General features: G+C 36.6%; 1 protein-coding gene and 1 long non-coding RNA gene across 2 annotated transcripts in view; one reads left to right on the forward strand and one right to left on the reverse strand.

Moving 5' to 3' along the window:
• The window catches only part of pitpnc1a (phosphatidylinositol transfer protein cytoplasmic 1a), a 94,256-nt gene extending 77,669 nt beyond the window's left edge, over window positions 1-16,587 (reverse strand). The window contains exon 1 of the mRNA XM_059347544.1: window positions 16,060-16,587. Within this exon, the coding sequence (XP_059203527.1) occupies window positions 16,060-16,107 (48 nt within the window). The 5' untranslated portion in view covers window positions 16,108-16,587. The remainder of the gene's footprint in view (window positions 1-16,059) is intronic.
• LOC131982946 (uncharacterized) overlaps window positions 627-25,094 on the forward strand; it is a 596,045-nt gene continuing 571,577 nt past the window's right edge. The window contains exon 1 of the long non-coding RNA XR_009395439.1: window positions 627-858. This is a non-coding gene — a long non-coding RNA (uncharacterized LOC131982946). The remainder of the gene's footprint in view (window positions 859-25,094) is intronic.

Below are 25,094 nucleotides of genomic sequence, written 5' to 3' on the forward strand. Positions count from 1 at the left end.
GAGCAGTTTCCGCCAGCTTGTTTGTTTCAGTATGTAACCTCGGCACGCCTTCTCAGTAAATTGCCTCGAAAACTTTAACTCTGCCAGACTTATTTACATGTGAAACTGAGGCTTGCTGCACCCTTGATGATGCGAAGTCCGTTATTTCCCTGTGGGTATTTCAGACATAACTTGTTTTTTACTATATGTGATTTACTCCAACAAGGTCTGTTTAAAAAATGTTTTGATTTGGGAAACCTGCTCAGTGGAGGGTGAGTCTGGGGAGCATTTTGTACGTTTCGTTGCCCATTGTAGGTCCTTGAGGGCAGGTGAAAAGTAGAAGCAGCTGGCAAAACTCACATCTGTTTACACCAGGGGTGGGCAATTCATTTTCACAAAGGGCCACATGACCAATACCGTAAAGGTTGCGGGGGCCGGACCAAAACTGAACTAAATTCTGCTCAATATTAATTTAATCGCTTCATAAAATACAGTAAATTATCTGGTTTTGAGCTGCTACTGATAAGAACACATGTTATGATAAGACTGTTAATGTGGAGTAAATCAAATATTGCAGTAAAAAGTAGTAAATACTCCAATCACCATATCACAATAATTTAGTGTTTTTGTATTATATAGTTTGTTCTTCATGTTTGTACATTTTCAAGGTGTTTTACAATGTTGTGATGCTTTTATTTTGAAAAGGTGCCGTCCAGTGTGAAACGGGTGCTTTTATTTTGAAAGGTAATGACAGGAAATAACAGGTGGAACGGTAAAATGAAAAACGAACGGTAAATAATAACGAGTGCGTCATTATTCATATAAAGTTGATATAAAGTATCAAAAGGCTTCTATAGTGGCTGGCTGACAGGACACAAGGTTTGTTAAAGTTTATTTTCTTCTGTCATATATATTAGTGGCTGTATTTGTTGTCTTAACTATAGTAAAAGTGCTTGTTAGCTCAAGTGCTAATGCTAATGTTTGTTAGCTCTTATGGTGGATTCACAAGGTGACCAAAGAATGTCTTATTTTTATTTTCATGGAGCGATTTTAAATAAATCTTGTGAACTATCAGTTAAAGAGTTGACCGTCATTCAGCCAGGTATGCTACTAAACATACATTCAAAACACAAAAACAATATAGAGCATGTATGTTATGCAGTAAACCAGTAATTTATTAACTTTATGCAAATAGCAATATGTGTTTTTGACAAGGTACCGAGGTAACTCAGTGAATTTTGTGGAACGCCGCCTTCAAAATAAAAGCACTGCGGTTGTATTGACTTCTAGCCAACAGCAGAAAGGGGAACACAATTTAGGTGGTTGGCATTAAATATTTTTTGGGGAAAAAAGAGAAAGAGCATAAATATTTTACATGCCAAACTCTAACCACAAGCATCAGAATTTCATGCTATGCATATTAGATTACTTGATCACCACATCACCATCTTTGACCAAAATTGAGTGCTCCAAATTTTTCAGTAGACTGCATTCAGCTCTTACACAAGCCCTTTACAGGCCAAGTCAAGTTACTACCTTTTATATCTGTAGTGCTCTCGAGTTGTGTAGCTGAAAAACCTTCTAAATCTGAAAAGTCTGGAGGTCAAAATGGAAAGAGAGAGACACAAACAGATTTTCAGCTCTCGCTCTGCTGTATAACATCTCTGTGGGGATTTGCGACTTCTTTATAATGCATAGAATGTGCAAACACACACAATGATGTAGCACCTGGATACACACCGTACTGCATTAATTACCATCTGATCCTGGAAGCTGCTGTGTTCGATTGTCTTTAGGATATCAACCGTTGGGTGGTACAAAACTTCACCTCAACAACATAATAATAATATTAATAATGATATGTATTATGTGTTAGTAGATTGTGTAATGATGTATACATATGATATGTAGAAATGTGTGTAATATGGATTAGCATGTGAATAATTAATATAACGAAGAATGAATGAAGCACAGTTAAACACTCACTCTCTCTTTGTTTTGTTACACTGTATAAAAAAGATAAACAATAGCTACTCAATAAAATTGAGGCAACAGATTGCACACAATATTATTAATTAAATCTAACTATGTTACAAGTTGAGTTAATAACAACTTAACAGGAAGTGCCTGTCAATTGAAAGATTATATTTAATGTGGTCAAAATAAGTAGATTCTATCTCAAACATTTTTATATTAAAGTTACTTAAACAACTGCCTCAAAATCAAGGACGCATTTATATTTAATACATTTTATCAAATATATTAAGTAAAATGAAATGACTACAGAATAATTTATTACAGTGCAGGTGAAGCATATCGCTCACTTGTTATTTGTTTTTATTTTTTATAATGTTTATGTTTTCAACTGTATATTTGATACTGTTGGACCCCAGGAAGAATAGCTGTGGCTTTGCTGCAGCTAATGGGGATCTTAATAATAAACTAAAACTCCAAAACTGAAATCATACTGTTCAGTCCTCCAAACACAATTAGTCAATTCCAAAATCATCTCGGTCCACTATCCGCCAACATAAAGTCCTCCGCCAGAAATCTGTGAGTCACATTCAACTCGAGCCTTACCTCAAACCCATGTTGTTCCCCTCTGACCTGGAAAAAGTCATTCATACTCTCATATTCTCCCGTTTAGATGACTGTAACTCCTCCTCTCCCAGAAATCCCTTTCTCTCCTCCAACTGGTTCAGAACACAGCAGCTCGGTTTCTTACCGGTTTTAACCCATTTAAAGCGGGAAAGCATTACGTCATTTCTACCATTAAAACCGGGGGCACTGTTGTGTTATTCTACCATTAAAGCCGGGAAAGCGGATACGTCGTTTTCTAGTATTTGTAGTTTTTTCCACCTATTTTCGGTCTCTTGGCCAATGAAATGCATCAGAATACATGTGGGAGTGTCGCGATGCAACAAGTTGATTTAAAAAAAACTTTCTCATGAAAGCCACAGCTCTCAAATACTTTTTTAATTTCATTTCTATCTGCTACAGAGGCTGAAAAATTAATTATTTAGTAGCCGTTGACACTTCTGTTGAATTTCCAGAAAAACTTCAGGTTTTAGGGGTTTTATTTTAAAATCGCCCAGAGGTTTTACAGGCATTTTTTTTACAGGCGTTTTAGGCCTAAATGGGCTAACAGACGACATAGCATCACCTTGATTTTAGCTTCTTTGCCCTGGCTCCCTGTTGGTTTTAGGATTGATTTTAAGATTTTACTGATCACTTTTAAAGCTCTTTCAGGTCTGGCTCCTGGCTATTTAACAGAGTTATTAACTCCATAGTCAGAGGATAGATTTTAAAATCTTACTGCTGGTCTACAAAGCACTGAATGGTCTCGGACCAAATTACATGCTTGATCTGCTCCCTCTCTACGAAGCATCCAGACCCCTTAGGTCATCTGGAACTGGCTTGTTGCGTGTCCCAAAAACAAGAACTAAGCGGGGTGAGGCAGCTTTCAGTTATTCTGCTCCTCACCTGTGGAACAAACTACCTGTAGATCTGAGGTCAGCTCCTTTAAATCAGGACTAAAAACACTATTGTTTACTGCAGCGTACTCTTAACCTTAACACTTATCTGCTCTACTCTACTGCCCTTACTTTTTAACTACACAATGTTTTACTTGTGCTTTTTATTTCATCTATTTTTTCTTATCCTGCTGTATCTTATTTATATGTTATTTCTATTTCCCTGTTTTAATTGACTGTTTTTACTGTTTTCAATTGTGTCTTGCGGTTTTTAATGTGTATGTAAAGCACTTTGAATTACCTTGTGTTGAATTGTGCTATACAAATAAAAAACTAAAAACCAAAGGTGACCAGGCTTTCTCCACCAGAGACCCAACTCTGGAACGAGCTGCCCGAGGCGATTAGGTGCTCAGAGTCAGTCACTTCTTTTAAATCACTTCTTAAAACCCACTTTTATAGACACTTTTATGTAATGCTTCTTCACTTTTTACTTCTTTACTCCTTTTACCTTTTATTTTCTGTTACTCTGCGGATGTCTTGTGATTGTTCCTGCTCTGTCCCTTATTGTTTTTCTTGTTTTTAGCCTTATGGCATCATTCTCTTTGTGATTAACTGCTCTCTGTCCAAGCACTTTGTAAACTGCTGTTTTTAAAAGGTGCTATATAGATAAAGTTATTATTACTATAATAGAATTACCTGCAATCGCCCATTGTTTCCAATAAGATCAGTCTTGCTGACCACAATGTCATGCCAATGTTGAAACTCCCTAAAATAAAACGCATTAGAGAGAAAACAGCAACAGTGTGACTCAGGAGGAGAGGTTCTCAGCTGGAGAAGTGGAGAAAATTAGCTTCAATAGAGAAGCTATAATCTCAGACAAGGATTGGTAGCGCAACCTTGAAAAAACCACCAGGGTTTCAATTATCTGCACAGCGGGGACTCATTCAGTGCCGTCCTATTAGCCAGCAGGCTGGCAGCTGGATCACCATAGAAGTCGGGCAAATGGAACCAGTCAAGTAATGATAAGCAGACAAACAACCAAACAAAGCCATATAGAATCAGCTGTTAAATGCACACTGAGTACAGACCATTGAACAGAATCCACAGGGAAGCAACTAATACAACTTCTGACTGGAAACATAAAGCCAAGTACAGCAGGAATTAGCAAAGAAGTGGCAGAGAACCAATCCAGCGATTTTTTTGTCATGCTTTCTTTTTTTTTAATTTTATTTAATGAGTAAATAAACACGGGAAAATTGCAAAAGTTAACCCTCTATGGCAACTATTCTCAACCTTGGGGTGATTTCTGGGTTCGTCAAATCATTTTGGAAGTCAGCGCTGTTTCCACTGTGTTAAAGTGTTCATGTGTTAATGTGTTTTAGTCTTTTTGTTTTCTCTGTGTCTCTTTGTCTGTTTTGTTTGTTTTTTTGGTCAATTTGTGTCTTTTTTGGTCATTTTGTTTCCTTTTTTGGTCATTTTGTGTCTTTTTTTTGTTTTTTTTCTCTTTTTTGGTCAATTTGTGTCTTTTTTGGTCATTTTGTTTCCTTTTTTTGGTCATTTTGTTTCCTTTTTTTGGTCATTTTGTGTCTTTTTTGGTCATTTTGTGTCTTTTGTTAGTCATTTTGTTTCCTTTTTTTGGTCATTTTGTGTCTTTTTTTGGTCATTTTGTGTCTTTCGTTAGTCATTTTGTGTCTTTTGTTAGTCATTTTGTTTCCTTTTTTTGGTCATTTTGTGTCTTTTTTTGGCCATTTTGTGTCTTTTTTGGTCATTTTGTGTCTTTTTTTTTGTTTTTTTTTCTCTTTTTTGGTCAATTTGTGTCTTTTTTGGTCATTTTGTTTTCTTTTTTAAGTCATTTTGTGTCTTTTTTTTTTTTTTTTTTGTTTTTTTTTCTCTTTTTTGGTCAATTTGTGTCTTTTTTGGTCATTTTGTTTTCTTTTTTAAGTCATTTTGTGTCTTTTTTGGTCATTTTGTGTCTTTTTTGATCATTTTGTGGTCAATTTGATTCTTTTTTGGGTAATTTTGTGTCTTTTCTGACAAATCCCAAAGTAGCAAGTTATTACTTTCCAAGGAGTCTCTGGCTTGAAGCTGACTGTTACACACTCAGGAGGTCAGAATGGACCTTTAAACTTATAGCAAAGGACTTAGATTAAAAGTAACAATAAAATATAAAATATATATAAATGCACAGACAGAGAGATGTTTAAGTTGTTATCTGCTTCATTATTTGTCCAAAATTCGTCGTAACTGAGTTTGTATGATCTGAACTGTGAGATTCTGTTCAGTGAGCGGAAAACATGCATGTTAAATTGTGGGTCGCGACTCAAAAAGGTTGAGAACTGCTCTATGGTACGGTGTTTCCCTCAGGCAACATACCCATTTTTGGCTTGTCAAATTTCTACAATGCATCATTTTGAGGAATGCAATACTTTTAAAAAGACGGAAGAGTATAGGGAACCAATAGCAATGCTTTAATTTGTCACATGACCTCCAGGAGGCCATATTGAAACCCTTTTTTGCAGACTTTTCCAAAGGGAACTTTGCCATTTTGCGCCACAAAAAAGCACTCAAAACGTAATTTCCTGGCCCTTTTCCATCTGGAAAAACTATATTCCTACTGATAGGTGAGTAAACCTCCTTTCTAATTAAATAATGGAAACTTGTCAAAATGCAGCTGTTGCCCTGAGGCAACAACGTACAATTATGGAAAATTGCTGTGTTGCCTCGAGGGGAAAATTTACCATTATGGAATCAGCATGGCAGCATGAGATGTGTTTATTTATAAATATAACGTTCAAAAGCCCCCCCCCCCCCTCTCTCTCTGATTCATCAGTTGAGTGAAATGATTAAATGAACTATGATGGGTCTGTTTTTAATAAAGACACAAGGCCAGTCTGATATGTAGTTCAAACACCAGCACAGACTGAAAGTGGAATCAGGCTCTGTTTAAAAGGCTTAGAGAGCTGATTTACCAGCTTTATTAAAGTGACGACGGCTAGCAGACATTTCCCGTCTTTTGACAGAGCGAAGCCGATGTCCTTGTTCCCTCAGCGTATCCTCCAAAGCTCATTACTCAGGAGCTGATCAAGCACACCGTGAGAGTAATTCAACTGCTGCTCAGGTGCAGAAAAGACACTCTCCATTCTTTAAGCAGAGAATGGCTAATTAATTGCAGAGGAAACCGCGTCGTAATTGATGAGGCAGTGAAAGCTCTGCTCGGTGTAGTCGGGAAATTAATGTCAGAATGAATCTTGGATAGCTGTATGTGAGGGTTCTTTAAGGGCTATTGAGCATACTGTACTGTGAGATAACAGGCTGGTGTAGTAATATATCCCAGTGGGGAAACTAGTTGCAGTGGACTAGTACTGAGGTTTATTACCAAAAAAAAAAAGACGCATGAAAAGAACAGGAGCAGAATACCAAACCATATAGGTTGAGTTTAGTATATTTTTTGTGTCTTTTTTGGGTCATTTTGTGTCTTTTTTTATATCATTTTGTGTCTTTTTTGGGTCATTTTGTTTCTTTTTAAAGTAATTTAGGGTTTTTTTTCTGTCATTTTGTGTCTTTTTTGGTCATTTTGTGTCTTTTTTTGGTAATTCTGTGTATTTTTTGGTCATTGTGTCTTTTTTTGGTAATTCTGTGTATTTTTTGGTCATTTTGAGGGTTAAGTTGCAGTTGCAGTGAGCTCTCCGTACGTGCCACCGTACGTTTCTTTCGCGATGACGTTATTTTTGTCGCGGTACAGAGTGGCAGGGATTCATCTTGCTGATTTCCCTCAGATTTTGTGTTTTTATCTTGTTTTTAGACACACCTTTTTTGCAGTGTGTGTAGTTTAATATATTTTGTTCAATTAAGTCTTAAAGGTGGAGTTTGTGATTGTAATCCAATAGATTTTTGTTTGTTTTGTGTTTGTTCATACAGCCCCGGTACTGTAGATAGGAAACAAACAAAGTGGCTTTGAACATGCCACACAACACTATTGAGCATGGGTCTCAAACTCGCGGCCCGCGGGCCAATTGCGGCCCTCGTGACCATATTTTGTGGCCCCCACCTTGATATGAAAGTTTAATGTGAGTTTTATATGAATGGCACTTTACCGTGTTGTGTGTGGAAGGTCCCTTTAATTACTTTTTTGGTAATTTTGTGTCTTTTTTAAATAATTTTGTGTCTTTTTTGGTAATTCCGTGTCTTTTTTAAAATAATTTTGTGTCTTTTTTGGGTCATTTTGTTTCTTTTTTAAGTAATTTAGGTTTTTTTCTGTCATTTTTGGTCATTTTGTGTCTTTTTTGGGTCATTTTGGTTTTGTTTTTTTTTATTATTATTTTGCGTCTTTTTTTGGTAATTCTGTGTATTTTTTGGTCATTTTGTGTCTTTTTTTGGTCATTTTGAGGGTTAAGTTGCAGTTGCAGTGAGCTCTCAGGGCCACCGTACGTTTATTTCGTGATGACATTATTATTATTATTAATTTTTTTTAACACTTTATTTGTGATTTTTCAATTATCATACAGAACAATCATATTCTCTGTTTTACAAATAATCACCAAAAAAAAACAATCCTGAAAACAAACGGAGACGGATCAAGCTCAAAATCAGCGTGACAAACTCGTAATAGACAACAGACAGGAAAAGACAAGAGGAGAAAAACAAAAACATACAAAAACAAAACAAAACAACAACAAGTGCACCTAATACTTCATGTTACAGGATTGTTCAAGGGCAGGTATAATCATTCAGAATTCCAGTTCCAGGCCAGGTAAATTGTTCACATAAGTTATGAGAGGGTCCCAGTTTTTGTGGAATCTGTTAGTGGAACCGTTGAGGGTACATCTGATCTTTTCCATCTTAAGGTTCTGCATAACGTCCCTTATCCAGTGGTGATGTGATGGAGGAGTGGCAGCCTTCCACTTGAATAAAATTAAGAGCCAAGCTAATAAGGAGGTGCGATGACATTATTTTTGTCGCGGTGCAGAGCGGCAGGTATTCATCTTGCCTTGAGGCCTAATTTCCCTCAGATTTAGTGTTTTTAGACACCTTTTTCTGCAGTGTGTGTACTGTATTCGGCCCAGTGGGGAGTTAACTAACCCTGCAAACAGATGCTTTAGAGCAGCAATTCTCAACCTTGGGGTCGCGAGATGATTTCTGGGGGTCGCCAAATCATTTTGTAAGTCAGCTCTGTCTCCACTGTGTTAAAGTGTTCATGTGTTAATGTGTTTTAGTCTTTTTGGTCATTTAATGTCTTTTTTTTGGTCATTTTGTGTCTTTTTTGGTCATTTTGTTTCCTTTTTTTGGTCATTTTGTGTCTTTTTTTTAGTCATTTGTGTCTTTTTTGGTAATTTTGTTTCTTCTTTTGGGTAATTTTGTGTCTTTCTTTGGTAGTTTTGTGTCTTTTTTGGTCATTTTGTTTCCTTTTTTTAGTCATTTGTGTCTTTTTTTAGTCATTTGTGTCTTTTTTGGTAATTTTGTTTCTTCTTTTGGGTCATTTTGGGTCTTTTTTGATCATTTTGTTTCCTTTTTTTGGTCATTTTGTGTCCTTTTTTAGTCATTTGTGTCTTTTTTTGGTAATTTTGTTTCTTCTTTTTGGTAATTTTGTTTGTGTCTTTCTTTGGTAATTTTGTGTCTTGGTCATTTTGTGTCTTTTTTTTAATCATTTGTGGTCAATTTGTGTCTTTTTTGGTCATTTTGTTTCCTTTTTTTGGTCATTTTGTTTCTTTTTTGGGTGATCTGAACTGTGCGTGTGAGATTGTGTTCAGTGAGCGGGGGTCGCGGACAACATACATGTTAAATTGAGGGTCGCGACTCAAAAAGGTTGAGAACTACTGCTTTAGAGAATCATCGATAAAACAATTCCAGAGGCCGAAAAAAAATCATGCTGACTCAGACAGCTACCCAAAGCAATCAATCACCTTCTCAATACACACTACGCATTCTCTCCCCCTCACACTCTCTCTCTCACTCTGCCTGGCTCATCTATTGACGTCTGGCAGGTCGTCTTAGTGAGCATGCTTCTCTCCATCTGGTGTGGGTGATCCGGGTCACTGTCTGGCTGAGCTACGAGCTCCTCGGGGAGCAGCGAAAGGAACAGGCTTCTCGTTAGTCAGAGTACAGAGTCTGCACTCCGGGGACGTAAACAGGATCTTGGGTGCGGGCCCGAGACGTGCTGTGGGGCATGTCAGTATGCAGGGACACAAACAAACATACGGAAACCCCCAGAGACCGACCTCACGCTGACTGGATGATGTCACCTCAATCAAATCAAGTGTCTCTCATGCTGCAGGAGAACAAAAGCAGCTTCTATGGAAGGTGTTAGATTATTGGCGCAAGCGCGGAAACTTCATGGAAGAAAACAGATCGATAGGGATTCATCTTTGTCTCTATCTAATTAGATCTTTTTATGAATTTACACATTTTTCATCCTTTTTCTACGGTTTTTGATTCCAAACTAACAAAAAGATCCAACACAACTACAGGTACATCTAAAAAATTTTGAATATCATTAAAAAAGTTAATCCTATTAATTAGGGGTGTGCATTGGCACTGCCCTCACAATTCGATTCGATTACGATTCACCAGGTAACGATTCGATTCAATTCGATTCTACGATGCATCACAATTATACTGCACACAACAAGGGACATTTTTCGTCAGTCATGGGGCAATACAAGCAGTCAGATACGCCTAATAACAATAGATTTTATTGGCTATATTTTGAAAAGATGGCAAAATGAATCTCTTGCCTGAGTTCATCTAAAAGTAAGGAAAGAGAAATGCCTCCTCCTGCCATAAAAAAGGAACCTGCTGAGGTGAAATTTACATCAGCATAATGTCGACCCCTTGTTCCTGAGGTAGGGAAGACGTTAGCGCTATCCCACCGAGCTAGCTATCGCTAGTTTTCATGACGCAAAAATGTAACGTTAACGAGTCGACTTTAAATAGGCAAATACAATGGTAATTACCTATCAATAGTACTTTCTACAAAAAAAACCTAAATGTTAAGTTCTGTCAAATACTACCACATACTTCAGTCACAACATATCAAAACAGCTTGTCCCGCTAGCTTACCAGTGCTGCGCATCAACACATGGCTCATTTGAATATTGAATATTACCATTTTTTCAGCACAACCTCACCTATAAGAGACCTGATGATTATTTTTTTCACTTTGACTCTCTCGACTTTAAACACATAAAAAATATTTTGAAAATTATGTTTTTTACTTTCAGAAAAACACAGTCATGCTCAATGAAGATTTTTAAATGTTGCAAATGTGAACACATATTGCAAATATAACATATAGGAGTTAAAATTAGGATAACATCCAGTTATATATTTTTATTCTGAATATATTTGACCTTATCTCCGGTTTTACCATCATCATCACACAAAAACTGCATTGGAAGTTCAAGTTAGTACTTTAGAGGGAAGTTGACGACAGGGGTCGACACTGATTTGTTTTTACATTGTGACGTGACGTGAAGAAGTCATGTGACGCCGGAGGGTTTTAAAGACATTAGGGGTGTTTCCATTACAGTCGAATACCCAGAATGAGGCGGGTCTCACTCGCCGAAACGCCCCTAAATTTGGTCGTTCATAGTGATCCTGTGAAGGCAAAGTGATTATCTGCCCTTTCATAGTGCAGTTTGGGCGTCATGGAACGATATACACAGTCGGAGTGCTAATAGGCTAACAGTTTGCTCTGTAGCAGTACAGTGTGTATGTGCTAATAGGCTAACAGTTAGCTCTGTAGCAGTACAGTGTGTATGTGCTGCTGCTGCAGGAGGTGTTCACTTAGCGATCTCTGTTTGTTTACAACAAGCACCAGACACTCTGTGCACAGTTAGTGATGTCGGTTAATTCACGATCACTATGTTTATGATCAGCAGAGACGCTGTGCATAATTAACCATGCTGGTTTGTTTATGATCAGCGGAGACGCTGTGCATAATTAACCATGCTGGTTTGTTTATGATCAGCGGCGTTGTGCACAGTTAGCGTCTCCCGCGTTTAATCCGTTGCGTATGTCACGGTCTAAATTGTTGCTAAGCGATTACGTGGCGTGCACTCAAAAATTGTCTCCACTCATACATGTTTTTAACTTTACTTTGTCAGTTCCGATACATCTTAGTACAGTAACAGTATTAGAGGTCCAGATAAATGTTTTTTGAGTCAGATGAGGCCTCTCAGGGTTGGTGTTACTGCTACTGCAGCATTTTTATTGACAAAAACGAATCAATAGTTCTCTTTACTTTAAATGACCTGCCCTGTTTCACACCTATAGTCCATGTTTCACACACACACACACACACAAAGAGACAGACCTGCTAAATGCCAGGCGCACCGGTGAGACCAATAAAAGTGTTAAGTTGCATCTGACAGGTATTTGGTCACACTCTGAAGCTCGACAACAGAGCTTACAGCTAACTCTACAACAGAGACCATGTGACAAACATTCATTTCAACTGTGATAACGTGGCTGTGAGAACACACAGATCCTGCCCTGAACCTTTACACCTTATATTGGTCAAATGAGTGGTTTACTATGCAGCGCACCTCCGGAAAACAACAACCAGCAACACACACACACACACACACACACACACACACACACACACACAAACACACACACAAAGAAAAAAACCTCAACACTGACGACCTTAATAGTCAGGTGTAAATATAGTTTAACCCTAAAAAAAATTCTAACAAAAGGTTTCTCAGTGGTTTACAGTACTATCAGATGTACTTAAAAACATTCTAAAAGTTTACCAATTTCTGACTCCAAGAAATGCCCCATTTTCAAAACCTCCAGATCTTTAAAATGACCGTTACTCCTTTTAGTCAGGAGGCGGAGCTAAATGAAGGGGACACGTCAGACAAAAGCTCCACATTTTTCCCACATGCTCTCTATCACCATAAGTTTAAATTTTTGGTGGGAGCCACTTCATCAAGATTGCAGATCGGAGATGGCAGCCATATAAAATCTATGAGAACCAAAATATCTTCCAACCCAACCAGAAGGTCAATGTTGGTGTCAAAATCTACATTTTCTGGGTCAAAGAATCATTTAAAGCTATTGAGAATATCACTAGATGATTATTTGATCAAATAGATATGTTCATTTTGGCCATTTATTTACGTAACTCATTAATATAGGTCATATACCGTGCATATATTCTGAAAAATGAATGCATAACATGCATGAATTTAATTTCATTTTATTAGCTTCACTCGTACTATTTATTACATTTAAAACCACAAAGATCTGATCAGTTCCAGTGAGCCTTCCTGCATGAGCACCTTGCACCACAGACACTTTACAGTTTCCCTTCACTAATTACAGATTTCTCCTTTCTCATATCTCTTTGCCTAGTGTTGGAGGCTTCCTTCCCCTTTTAAAATGACACCTTTCTAGTGGTCAGATTTTGGTAACATTTAGTATGTTATTAAGGACATCTAATACTACAAAAAACAGCTGAGAAACCTTTTGGTAGAATTATTTTAGGGTTAGGTGTTTTTTTTCAATATATGCACCCACCTATAATTTAAATTATGTTAAGCTGTGAAATTCAGTTTCCACAATCAAACTGTTGCATATCTGTTTAACAAAAATATCCATGTATATAATAGGTAACACTGTAGAGTTAAATGTGATTCCACATTTCCACAATTTGAACAGAAACAAGGCAGCAGAATCCTCAGTCCAATGCATCTTATTTGCATGAAAAAGCAATTTTTCAGTTACAGTTTTTTTTGCAGTCAACTGAATTGCAGTCCTACCACGAGGACTTCATCACGACAGAGCGTCCAATTTGTTTTCTCAGCGGTGCTTCAGCTTAACTGCCTCTTGAAGAAGCCTGTTGAAGATTGTTGGTGATAAAATTTTCTTAGATCTCTGGTCGCTTTTGGATGCCTTTTATTATGCATCCGGTTTTCACAGGAGCACATAGCAGCACGATTATGTAATTTGCACCAGTCAAGATGACAGCATCGCAGAAAGATATTGACCATTTCTAAATATAAATTGGTTTCTGCAGTGTTGAATTATGAAAGAGTGTGACATTTTCTTTTACGTTTGTGTTAGAAAATCCTGTTTTGCAGTTTTAGAAGGAGAGAGATTCACTCAAACTTACTGCTTTTTCATTTCCTCTTGTGTTAAGAATGAACACACACACACACACACACACACACACACACTTGTACTTCTATCTTTGTGAGGGCCCTCATTGGAATAGTGAGTTAGTTTTAATGAGTTTTTAGAGTGAGTTTGATAGTTTTAGTTTAGTATTTATTTTTTGAAATGCTTTAGTTTTAGTTTAGTTTTTATTAGTTTTAGTTTTTTGTAATCGGGTATTTGTTGGGTGGGAGATTAAAAGAGGTCACAGTAAATTTTGCCTTTATTTCCTTTGCCTTATCCATCTTCATTATGTATGAAAAAAGTTGAAAAAGACGAAAACGAAATACATTTTCACTATAATTGTAGTTATTTTTAGTTCGTTTTGTAACCACACAATACACTTTCCGTTAATTATCATTATCATACCGTTAATTTTGTGACCTTAACCCTAAAACAAAGTCTTAAATCCAAAATGAATACATTTATTTATACATTTTAACTGGGTCTCCTTACTGTTCTCTTTACTAAGAAACATCTAAATATATGACATCACTATATTTTTATTTAGGACTGAGCTTACTAGCATTATTGTGATGTTACAGTCAATTTTATTTCCTTTGTCTTATCAGTCTTCATTATGTATGAAAAAAGTTGAAAAAGATGAAAACGAAGGACATTTTCACTATAATTTTAAGTATTTTTAGTTAGTTTTGTAACCACACAATACACTTTCCATTAATTATCTTTTTTTGCAACCGTAACCCTAAAAACAAAGTCTTAAATTAAAAAAAAAAAGCGGCCAAAATGTCCTCACTTTGCAAAAATGTCCTCACTCTGTTGGTTAAAAACATGTTCCGGTCCTCACTATGTAGGTAGTACAAGAACACACACACACACACACACACACGGTGAGGACTCTATGATTTATGTGTTTTTGTGGGTGAAAGCGTCTGCTTGCATGCTGCAAAAATGAATAGATTACAATTGTTCATTTGTCATGTCAATGACAGATCAATAGATTAGGTTGGACCCCATTATCATCATTACAGCAACAGATGTGATAGCCTTTAGCTGGCCGCAGCAGAGGACAACAGTGTCTTCCATCACCACTGGAGCAAAGAAAGGCAGAGCCAATCAGCCTCAGGACACAGTGTGATGAAGCAGCATCCTGGTAATTATAAACATGAAACTCACAGAAACAAAGCGGGATGATAGAGCGAGATAAGGATCAGGAGTCTCCAGGAGGAGCTGTTCCAAGTCAGCTCTGATTAAAAGTACTGATTTCACCCTCGCCTTACCTGAGAGCACAACAATGAGCTGCACGACTGCAGTGAGGGGTTTGTAGTCTCACAAACAGCTGACTAAGATACAATTTAACGCTGGTGACTCTATGAATCGCTGTGGTAACACACTAATGTGCACTGACTCTCCCTGTCACATCATAAACTGGGTTAAATGGTGCATCAAACCTTTACGACACACATAAACTCAATAAAACACTTCAGCTGGAACATCTGCTGTTTGAATATGAAACATAAAGCACATAAAGAAAAAGGCAGCAGTGGGACCAAGCAAACAAACAAAAAATACAGAATGCATTTGAGAAACATTGGATCTTTTTTTTTGCATCCTAAGATGTCACAGCACAGCAGCATTTCTTGATCGTGAGGGTGTTTCTGTGTCACTGTGACCTGAGGGCGACTTCAGCCAGCAGATGCTTCTCTCCCTCAGCCTCACACTGCAAATTATTTGTTTCTTACCAAGATAAAAAAACAACAACAACGTAGATTAAGAAGTGTTACATAATTCATCTTGTTTTAAGAGTTAATTTCTTATTTTAAGCGTACAGCATGCTTATTTCTACATTTAACAATCTTAATTTAAAAAATCTTATCAAGTGAAATTATCTGTCCATGCAGCAAGAATTCAGATTTTTCCCTCAGATTTAGTGTTTTTATCTTGACTTTAGACACCCCCCCCCCCTTTTTTTTTTGCTGTGCAATGTGCATTAAAACTGCATTGTAATAATTTAGCTGTAGTTATAGAAAACATGGATCAATCTCTGCATTTAAAAAGAATAACAAGCACCCAAAAATAAACAGTCAAAGGGACATAAGTCCTTATAATATGTTATGTTGGGCTATAATAAAAATGCATTGACTCAATACACATAATAACACAATTTTTCATGCTGCTTTTTCTGTACACGATCTCTCCTAAATTGCATGACTTCTCTTGAACACAAACAGCAGGTTAAAGAGAGACAACAGCAGCTCCACCCGGCGGTGGCTGTCTGACCGCACCTCGGTTGGAGTATCCCGATGTGTGAATCCCTTTGGTGCAAAATGATAATCGCATCACTGACAACTTTGCAACAATCGCTTCCACAATAAACCTGCAACAAAAACCTGCAACTCTGTGTCCGTCCAACACGCACCGTGGCGGAGGAGCAGACGGAGCAAGATGCAAAAACATGAGGAGAAAACAAGCAAACTTCACCTACCTCCTCCACTGTGAGAGGCATGCAGATGCGGTACTCCTTCATCAACATAGTCCTTGCACAATGGTGATGGTAACAAAGAGGGAAATGTAGGTTGGTCGGGCTTTTAGTCTTGAGGGCGATCCTGCAAGTCAGTCAGAAATCATTTGTTCAATGCAACGAGGACACTGAGTTCCAAAAACGCACTAAATCCTCCCCACTTCTGCATCAGCTGCACCTCCTGCAACGGTTCCGCGGTGCCTACGTGAGTCTCTGCACACCAGGTCCGAAGTACAATGGGTTCTTTTACGGGCTTAGATAACCTTGCTGCAAAAAAATATTCACGCACTACTCCAACAGCATCAATTTGTGTGTCCGGGAAGCGTCCGCAGTGGGGAGTGTCCAGATATCGCATCAAACTCCTAAACAAGTCGCTTCCAACAACAACGCCACTTGCGTCCCGGACAAGGATCGAGTCTCTGGCTCCTCAGTCACACAAACAGTCCACCTTTAACTGTGTTCAGTCAGCAGCAGTCCGCCACATGGACCAGCGTGTCTCCTACTGCGGTTTACTCGCATCTCCGTGGTCAGATCAGCTGACGCTAAAATTGGAGTGCGCCCACATTCCATCACTTATGGTACTGCATTCGAAGGCCCCGCCCACTTTAAACTCAGCCACGCCCACTTAGATATGAGGAAATACTAGACTGTGCTGTGATTGGCTAGTACACGTTAAACTATATTTATTATTTATTAAGTTTTCTGTTATTTCTGTTTATACAACAGTACACCAGCCTGGCGCGTGGTTATTTGTAACTGTATAGACTTGTTAAGTACACTTAAAGTTCTACAAACATGTAGATTTTTTCAACACTTTAAAAGTTTAAAAATACCTTTCTGAGAGTTGAATATAATGTTATATATGGATTCAAAACTTGAGAATATATACGTATATATATATATATATATATATATATATACGTATATATTCTCAAGTTTTGTATATATATATGTATATATATATATATGTATATATATATATGTATATATATATATATATATATATATATATATACGTATATATTCTCAAGTTTTGTATATATATATGTATATATATATATATATGTATATATATATATATATATATATATATATATATATATATATATATATTGAAACCTGAGAATATGTATTAAAAGTCTGAGAATATATATTGAAATATTCTAAGATTTATATTCTCACTTATATCATCATATCTGTGTCAAGAAAACATTTTTTCCAAGTAAAAGTCCAACATCTGTACATTAAAATAGCTCCATCATACAAAACTTGAGGTGCTATAATATTATTTATTTGATATCTCTATCTACCCCAAATCAAGGAATAAAGACATTTTCCTTTCATAATTTATTTATTTATTCAATTGACACGGTTAAAATGTTTTATATTTCGTGTTTATATAATCCAGTTAATATTTCTTCCATACACATGTATTTTGTGCATACCCTGTTTTAACACTTTATTATGAAACACTAATGATATCATGTTTATCACTAGCCCCGCCTCTCAGCTGGAGCTGGGCCGCCTGAATGCATTTACCATAAGTCTCAGAATATGGGTGCGCCTGAATTAAGGGTTTGACCACAAAAAGACGCAAGAGACGGTCTGCCTCACTTGACAGCAGTGTGTCACCTGCTCCTTTGAATTATTCAAACAACCGGAAGTCCTGCGTGTTTCCATATGGTATATTGTATTTTTTTTTATCCCACAACACCTTATTTAAAGTAAGTTGATGAAATGTAGCGACAATGTGCAACATCTCTACACTGTAAAAAAAAAATGTCTGTAGATTTTACGGTGAAAAACTGCTAAACCATGACAGTAAAATACCGTAAAATGATAAATGGGTTAATTCAGTTTCAGTAACAATGAAACACTGTAAATGTATATATCAGCCAATACAGTATTTATTATTATTATTATTATTTTTTTTTTTACAGTTTTTTGTTAAAAGAAAATACATTACTCCACTTTAAAATACATTGGTAATATATATACAAGCCATTACTGTAATTTTTACATTTATGTTTTGTAAAAAATACTTTTTCTCACTGTTAAATGTAAATACGATATCTCTAACAAAAATATACTGTAATATTTAATGGTAAAATCTTTAATTTATGCGGCATTTATAAAGTATTTTCTTGTCAATTATATGGCAGAACAGCGTTTCTTTTGATGGAAAAACCTTTTATTTATACGGTAAAAAAAAAAAGGAATAAAATGGCAATCTTAAATGTGAAATCAACAGTGCCAATATCTTTTTAACGTAATATTAAAAAAGTTCTACTGTATTTATTACGGTAACAGCTGCCGTTTTTTTTTTTTACCGAGATTTCTTGCTTATTTGTATTAAAATTAGTTTGGCTTATGAAAGCCACATAGGGTTTATGTAAACATGATAGAAAACACATCACATGGGCTAATATATAGCAGAAATGGACTATATACAGTCTTAGTTTCTGACCTGGGATTGATACAAATTACAGAATTGACCCTGGTACAGAACTGGAGCTGTCCGTGGTTCTGAAATTTTAGCAGGGATTAAAAGTTTGCTGCTTGAGTAAATGTTTTACACATTATCCTTACCAGGATATATGATGATTTAAAACTACACTGTAAAAAACAACAACTGTTTTTACGGTAAAAAAAACAAAAAAAAAACGGCGGCTGTGGTTGCCAGAACTTTACCGTAATAAAAACGGTGCAACTTTTTGTAATATTACGGTAAAATTATATTAACACTGTTGATTTCCCGTTTACGATTGCCATTTTAGTCCCTATTTTACCGTAAAAAAAAATTAATTTAATTTAAAATATACTTTATAAATGTCGCATGAATTAAAGATTTTACCATTAAATATTACAGTATATTTCTGTTGGCGATATGGTGTTTAGTACATTTAACAGTGAGAAAAAGTATTTTTTACAAAAAATAAATGCAAAAATGATGGCTTGTACATATATTACAGTATATTTTTGCTACAAACACGGTGCCAGTGTATTTTACAGTAGAGTAATGTATTTTTTTTTAAATAAAAATTTAATTTTAAAATTTTAATGCATTAACCCTTTTTTAGCAAAGGTAAAAAAAAAAAAAACCTCGAAGTGTATTAACATGATTTTACTTTTTTCGCAGAGATTTTTCTAATTTAGCTTTGTGCATTTAGCATTTCTAATGCAATCTTTTGTGTTTACTGTTTGTTTTTTTGTAATTTCTTTGTATTTTTATCTGTGTTTTTTGTAATTTCTTTGTGTTTTTTGTAATTTTGTGTGTTTTTTTATATTTTTATTGTGTTTTGGGGGTGTTTTGAGTGTTTGTATGTGTTTTTTGTAATTTTTTGTGTGTTTTTTTGTGTTCAAAATGTTGATCCAGTAAGTCAAAATGAAAAAAATAATCAGGTCATATAGGTGAGGTTGTGTTGAAATCAATGATACCAACACGTCATGGTAAAGATTTTTAAGTGGTTTATACAGGCAGAATGAAAAGGAGTCAAAAACCGACAAAATAGCCCCAAACTCCAAAGGGTTAAGTAATGTGAATGCTTAGCAGCGTGCGCATGCACAGAAAACGTGCAATATACATTGAGCTGTGGGCAGTCACAATTCTGATTTACATAAAAGGTTAAATACACCCTAACACAGAGAGAAAAGAGAGAGAACTCAGGGCTTTATTAAAGACGGGACACCTTTTTTCAGCAGCTCTTAAGATTGACAAAGTGTTCTCTCTGCTGTACCTAGACAGGGTCATTTGATGTCTGATAATAAAGGAAACTAAAAGGAACATCGACGTGCTCTTTGGTTCATTTTCTCACTCCAGAGAGGTCGTAATTCCACTACACCAGGCAGGACAGAGTGTTTCTTAACATTTCTACCACACTGTGACACAGAAATGGAAGGTCAGCCTCGTGGAAGATTATTTCCTCGCTCCATTGCAAGAGATGATATTGGCTGTGATGTAGATGAAACTATGTGGCCAGACAGAGAGGAACGTCTGGATGTGCATGAATGATTTACAGTACTATTTATGTTGTATGTTCAGTTTTGTTATGTACTGCAATATTGTTTACAGCTGTGTACAGCTCTACCTAAAGAGAGTGTATGTTTGTTGTAAATAAGGGTGTATTTTCTTCTTTTGCACAACACTGTGAACAAATTAGAATCGCAAAGAGCATGCAGTAAAAATGTGAAACATACTCTAGAGGCCAAACGTTTGGAAGCAACTTAAATTTTCTGTTCACAATGGCTTTCTTATTCAAAACCAGTATGGATTCTTTGGATTTCTGGATGTGTTTACTGTATGATCAGACTTTACCTTTAATGAATTGAACCATTTTCCTCAACTGACCTTTAGGTAAACATTGATGTTACCAGACCATTGCTGAATAAATGTTAACAAAAGAAAAGAAGGGCTTAGTTTTAGGGTTGAGAAGATTTGGAAGAGTCACAACTTCAGTGCAAAAGTAAAAAAACAAATCACAGTTTGCATTATTCACTTTAGCTCTTTGGTTTTTGAGAGTTTGGATACTAAAATCACAATAAATCTCAACTGTGTTCATATCTCTGACAAAAGAAACAAGAGTTCAGATTTATACATTAAGGAAAGAAGGAAACACAAAGTCTAAGCAATGAAACCTAAAGAGCTGATAATTATAGTAAAAATGTGTTCTAATAAGTGACTCTTTATATAATAATCATGTTTATTTTGTGTTTATTCAGTGTCTTGTACTCAGTTAGTTAGTTATAAAGAGCTGTCTGGAGCATTTTCAGGTAATGTCACCAAGATCTGATTTTTCTGCATTGTAAAACATTAACAGAGTAAACTGTCATAATGAAAACATGACAGAGACATTTAACTATCTTGTTCATAAACACTGACACTTTCATTGACATGAATATTTGCTTTTGAGGAATGAACTATCCATTTTGAGCAAGTGACACTTTTGCAGGTTATCAACTCGGTTTTGCAGTTTGTACTATTTGTTTTGAGAAATGTATTAACTGTTGTGCAAATGTAAATAGTGATATGAGAAATGCACCAAAGAGACTGAGAAAAACTGTAAACTTTTATATTACATGTAGTGCTGTTTTCAGACAGCAGATGTCACCAGAGATCTTTGTGATTTCTGGTGACGATGCTGAAGATCTGAGCAGATAATATACTGTACATTATGATCACTAATAAGAGAATAGGAACACCATATGGTGGGTTATAGCTGTTTCACAGACATAATTAGCCTACATCTTACAAGACGTTTCCCTCCTATAACTATAAATAAAATTGCATCAGAAGTATGAATTTTGTGAAGTTGTTTGCACTTTCCTTTAGGTCCTACAGCTGAATTAAGAATGACTAAACTGCCACTTATTAGTTTTGATAAATCAAGCAGCAGTAAACAGTCAGTGTTGTAACTTCTTGGATTCAGAGTTGGTGAAATGAACTTTGTGCAGGAAACAGAAGTTCTTATGGTTCAACTCAAGAGGGTGCAATGCACTTGCATTAGTTGTGTTTCAGAAATATATTTTTTACACTGTTGGTGTCAGAACAACAGAGGCTCCAGCACAGTCAAAGGATCAGATTTGATTGTGTGTATAGATGTGTGCCGTGCAAAAACATGTGAGCGCCCACACAAACATGCACAGATATAATGGCCATGATGTGTTTGTGCCACGATTCAAACCATCATTATTATAAGCATGCACAAACAATAGTAAAACATGTTAGCACACACAGGAGCTAAGGAAGTCAAAATGATGCTGTAACTAAAACAGACAATAAACATGACATTTATTTGATTTCTTTAATATTTAGACAATGTGGTAACAAATTTTGTTCATTGAAGTTGGTCATTGTAGTTTTTTTGTGTGAATGTATCACATAAAGCTTATTCTGGCAGTTTTCTAGTAATACTGGTCTGTTCCTAGATTACACTACAATGTACTCTTAGTAAATCATGGAGGCAGTTGTTGTATTTGATGCTACTTAATTAATGATCTAGTGATCTTAAGTTAAAAATCTAAGAACTTCTTAAGTGAGAAAACTCACACGGCATACCACCAAATCACACGGCATACCACCAAACAAAAATGTCAAAAAGAGAGTAAAAACACCCTAAATATCTGTCACAATTCCAATCCTCCTCCTTTATCCGGCCTCGGGACCGCCAAAAGTGACCCAAAACAGACACTCTGACTATAAACCAGCCGGCAGCGACTTCGTGCATGCGCGAATAATTTGACTGGACGCTGAGGGGTTAACATCTCCTGCTCTGACTGCAGCTGGGAGAGACTGCTGCGGGAGGACTGTGCCGCTTGTGAGTGCTTTGGGACGGGTTAGGGGCCCAAGGCAGCACCCGCGGCTCGATAAGAAGAGTAACGAACCTCCAAAAGTCTCCGATAACACCGGAAATATTCGCTAGATTTGTTGCTAGTCGCATTTTTTGAAAAAGAGTCGCTGGGGTGCCTGACATATCGCTAAATATAGCGACAAAGTTGCTAAGTTGGAAAACTGTTCCAGCTGCTGGACATATCACGCTGATACACTGCCTCTGTTGGAAGAGCATTTAATTGTTCTGCCTGTCACTACACGCTGCTCACTTAGAGTAGCAATCAGGTGAAATTGGATAATCTTGCACAGCACACTGAATGATTTCTCACGGCACACTTGTGGTTGGGAATAACTGCACTAGGCTACTTCATTATGAGATGGTAGATATATTTTTTTTATATGGATCTATCATGGTGAAAGTACAATAATCTGGAGATGGACTACAGGAAGCCAACAATTAACTCAGATTGTTGATTGATGCACTCTGTAAAGTCAGAAATCTCTTCAGCTCTCCATGTGAATTCATTACTAACTGACACACAAGAGTTGCAACAAGACATTCTGCTGATCTTTTAGTGGTGTCAAACACCTGCTACAGCTAGCAAACACATACTGTATATCTGCTCACACACACACACACACACACACACACACACGGTATGCATGCAGATACTCATACAAACACAAACTTCAGTACGCAATTATCTATTTGCACATTTAACCCTCTATGGTACGGTGTTGCCCCATTTTTGGCCTGTCAAATTTTTACAATGCATCTTTTTGAGTGATGCGATGCTTTAAAAAAAGAGGGAAGAGTATAGGGAACCAATAGCAATGCTTTAATTTGTCACATGACCTCCAGGAGGCCATATTGAAACCCTATTTTGCAGACTTTTCTAAAGGAAACAGCTTTGCCATTTTGCACCACAAAAAATCACTCCAAACATAATTTCGTGGCCCTTTTCCATCTGGAAAAAAATATATTCCTACTGATAGGTGAGTAAACCTTCATTTTTGATAGTTTCATACACTTAGACTGTTGAAGACATTCATTTCAATGGGTCGTTGGTTCAATGGTTCAATGTTGCCTACAGGCAACATTCAGACAAGAAACCGGTTAAAAAAGTTCCTTTTATAATGTTTTTAAATTTAAAATGTTATGTATTGTACCCTGTTGGTGACACACACACACACACACACACACACACCGAGCTCTGTTTATTCCAGCTGGTATCACAGTGTCGGTAGAGAGGCGAAACTGTTGCTAAGAGACCTGGCTTCCTCGCCTCGTGCCGCTCAACATCATTAGTTGGCCTTTACTGTCACTTCCCAACCTCCCAGCCCAGCCGGTCCACTGCCACTGTGGAGGAAGGAGCTCCTTTCTCCACTCGTCCCACAGTGGGGGTTGGGCTGGAGCCAAAATTAATAAGGGCTTTATTGGAGCCATCGCTCTGGGAGAGAAAACACTGGTGTTAGCTGGGCGTCACAGTTCAGCTTAATGATTGCATTACATCCAGGTGGAGGAGGAGGAGGAGGAGGAGGAGGAGGAGGAGGAGGGGGGCTGTGAGGCAGATGTTTTTACACTTCATTTGTGTTAACGCTGAGTATCTTGCCACTCTAATTCAGCGTGATTGAATCCATGTAAAGTTCAACGTGCAGCTGCTGCTTTTCAAAATCGGGCTTCTCAGTGTCTCGTCAAGGATTTTGGCCTGGCTCGCTGAAAACTATGACTTCTTTGATCCTCCTAATGCTTGGTGGAAAATCTGTCTGTGCTGCAAAAAAAAAAGGGAGTCTAAAACCAAGATAAAAACACTAAATCTGAGGGAAATTATCTTGCTGCATGGACAGATTTCACTTGACAAGATTTCTTAAATTTCAAAATCCAAAAATGACCAAAAAAGACACAAAATGACCAAAAAAGACACAACAGACACACAAAAAGACACAAAAAAGACACAAAAAAAAGACACAAAAAAAGACACAAAAAGACATGAAAAGGATTCAAAAATAGACAAAATAGTCCAAGACTCCATAGAGTTCAATTAAGATTGTTAAATCTAGAAATAAGCATGTTGAAAGCTTAAAATAAGAGATTAACTCTTAAAACATGTTATGTTATGTAACACTTCTAATTCTAAAGTTGTTTTTTTTTAATCTTGGTAAGAAACAAATAATCATCAGGTCACTCTGCTCGGGCCAGTTCATCGCTGCTTGCAGCTTTAATTTATCTTGTTTTAAGAGTTAATTTCTTATTTTAAGCGTTCAACATGCTTATTTCTAGATTTAACAATCTTAATTTAACTCTATGGAGTCTTGGACTATTTTGTCCAATTTTGAATCCTTTTCATGTCTTTTTGTGTCTTTTTTGTCATTTTGGTAATTTTTGTGTCTTTTTTTGTCATTTTGTGTCTTTTTGTAGTCTTTTTTTGTCTTTTTGTGTCTTTTTTGGTCCTTTTTGTGTCTTTTTTTTGACGTCATGAAGAAGTCCTGCTCTGGCGCTTTCGTGGACTCCAGAGGGTTAAATTGAGATTTACATCAGATCCATCTGCTCTGACGTCACTGACTGAACAGAAATAAATATATTGAATTCTCTCATTCACAAAAAAAAATAAAAAAGGTCAATTATAGTTCTTGTCTTAGTGTTTAAACTGTGAGCACATTCACTGATGAT

The sequence above is a fragment of the Centropristis striata genome, chromosome 13, assembly GCF_030273125.1.
Source record: "Centropristis striata isolate RG_2023a ecotype Rhode Island chromosome 13, C.striata_1.0, whole genome shotgun sequence".
In the NCBI taxonomy this organism is placed as follows: domain Eukaryota; kingdom Metazoa; phylum Chordata; class Actinopteri; order Perciformes; family Serranidae; genus Centropristis; species Centropristis striata.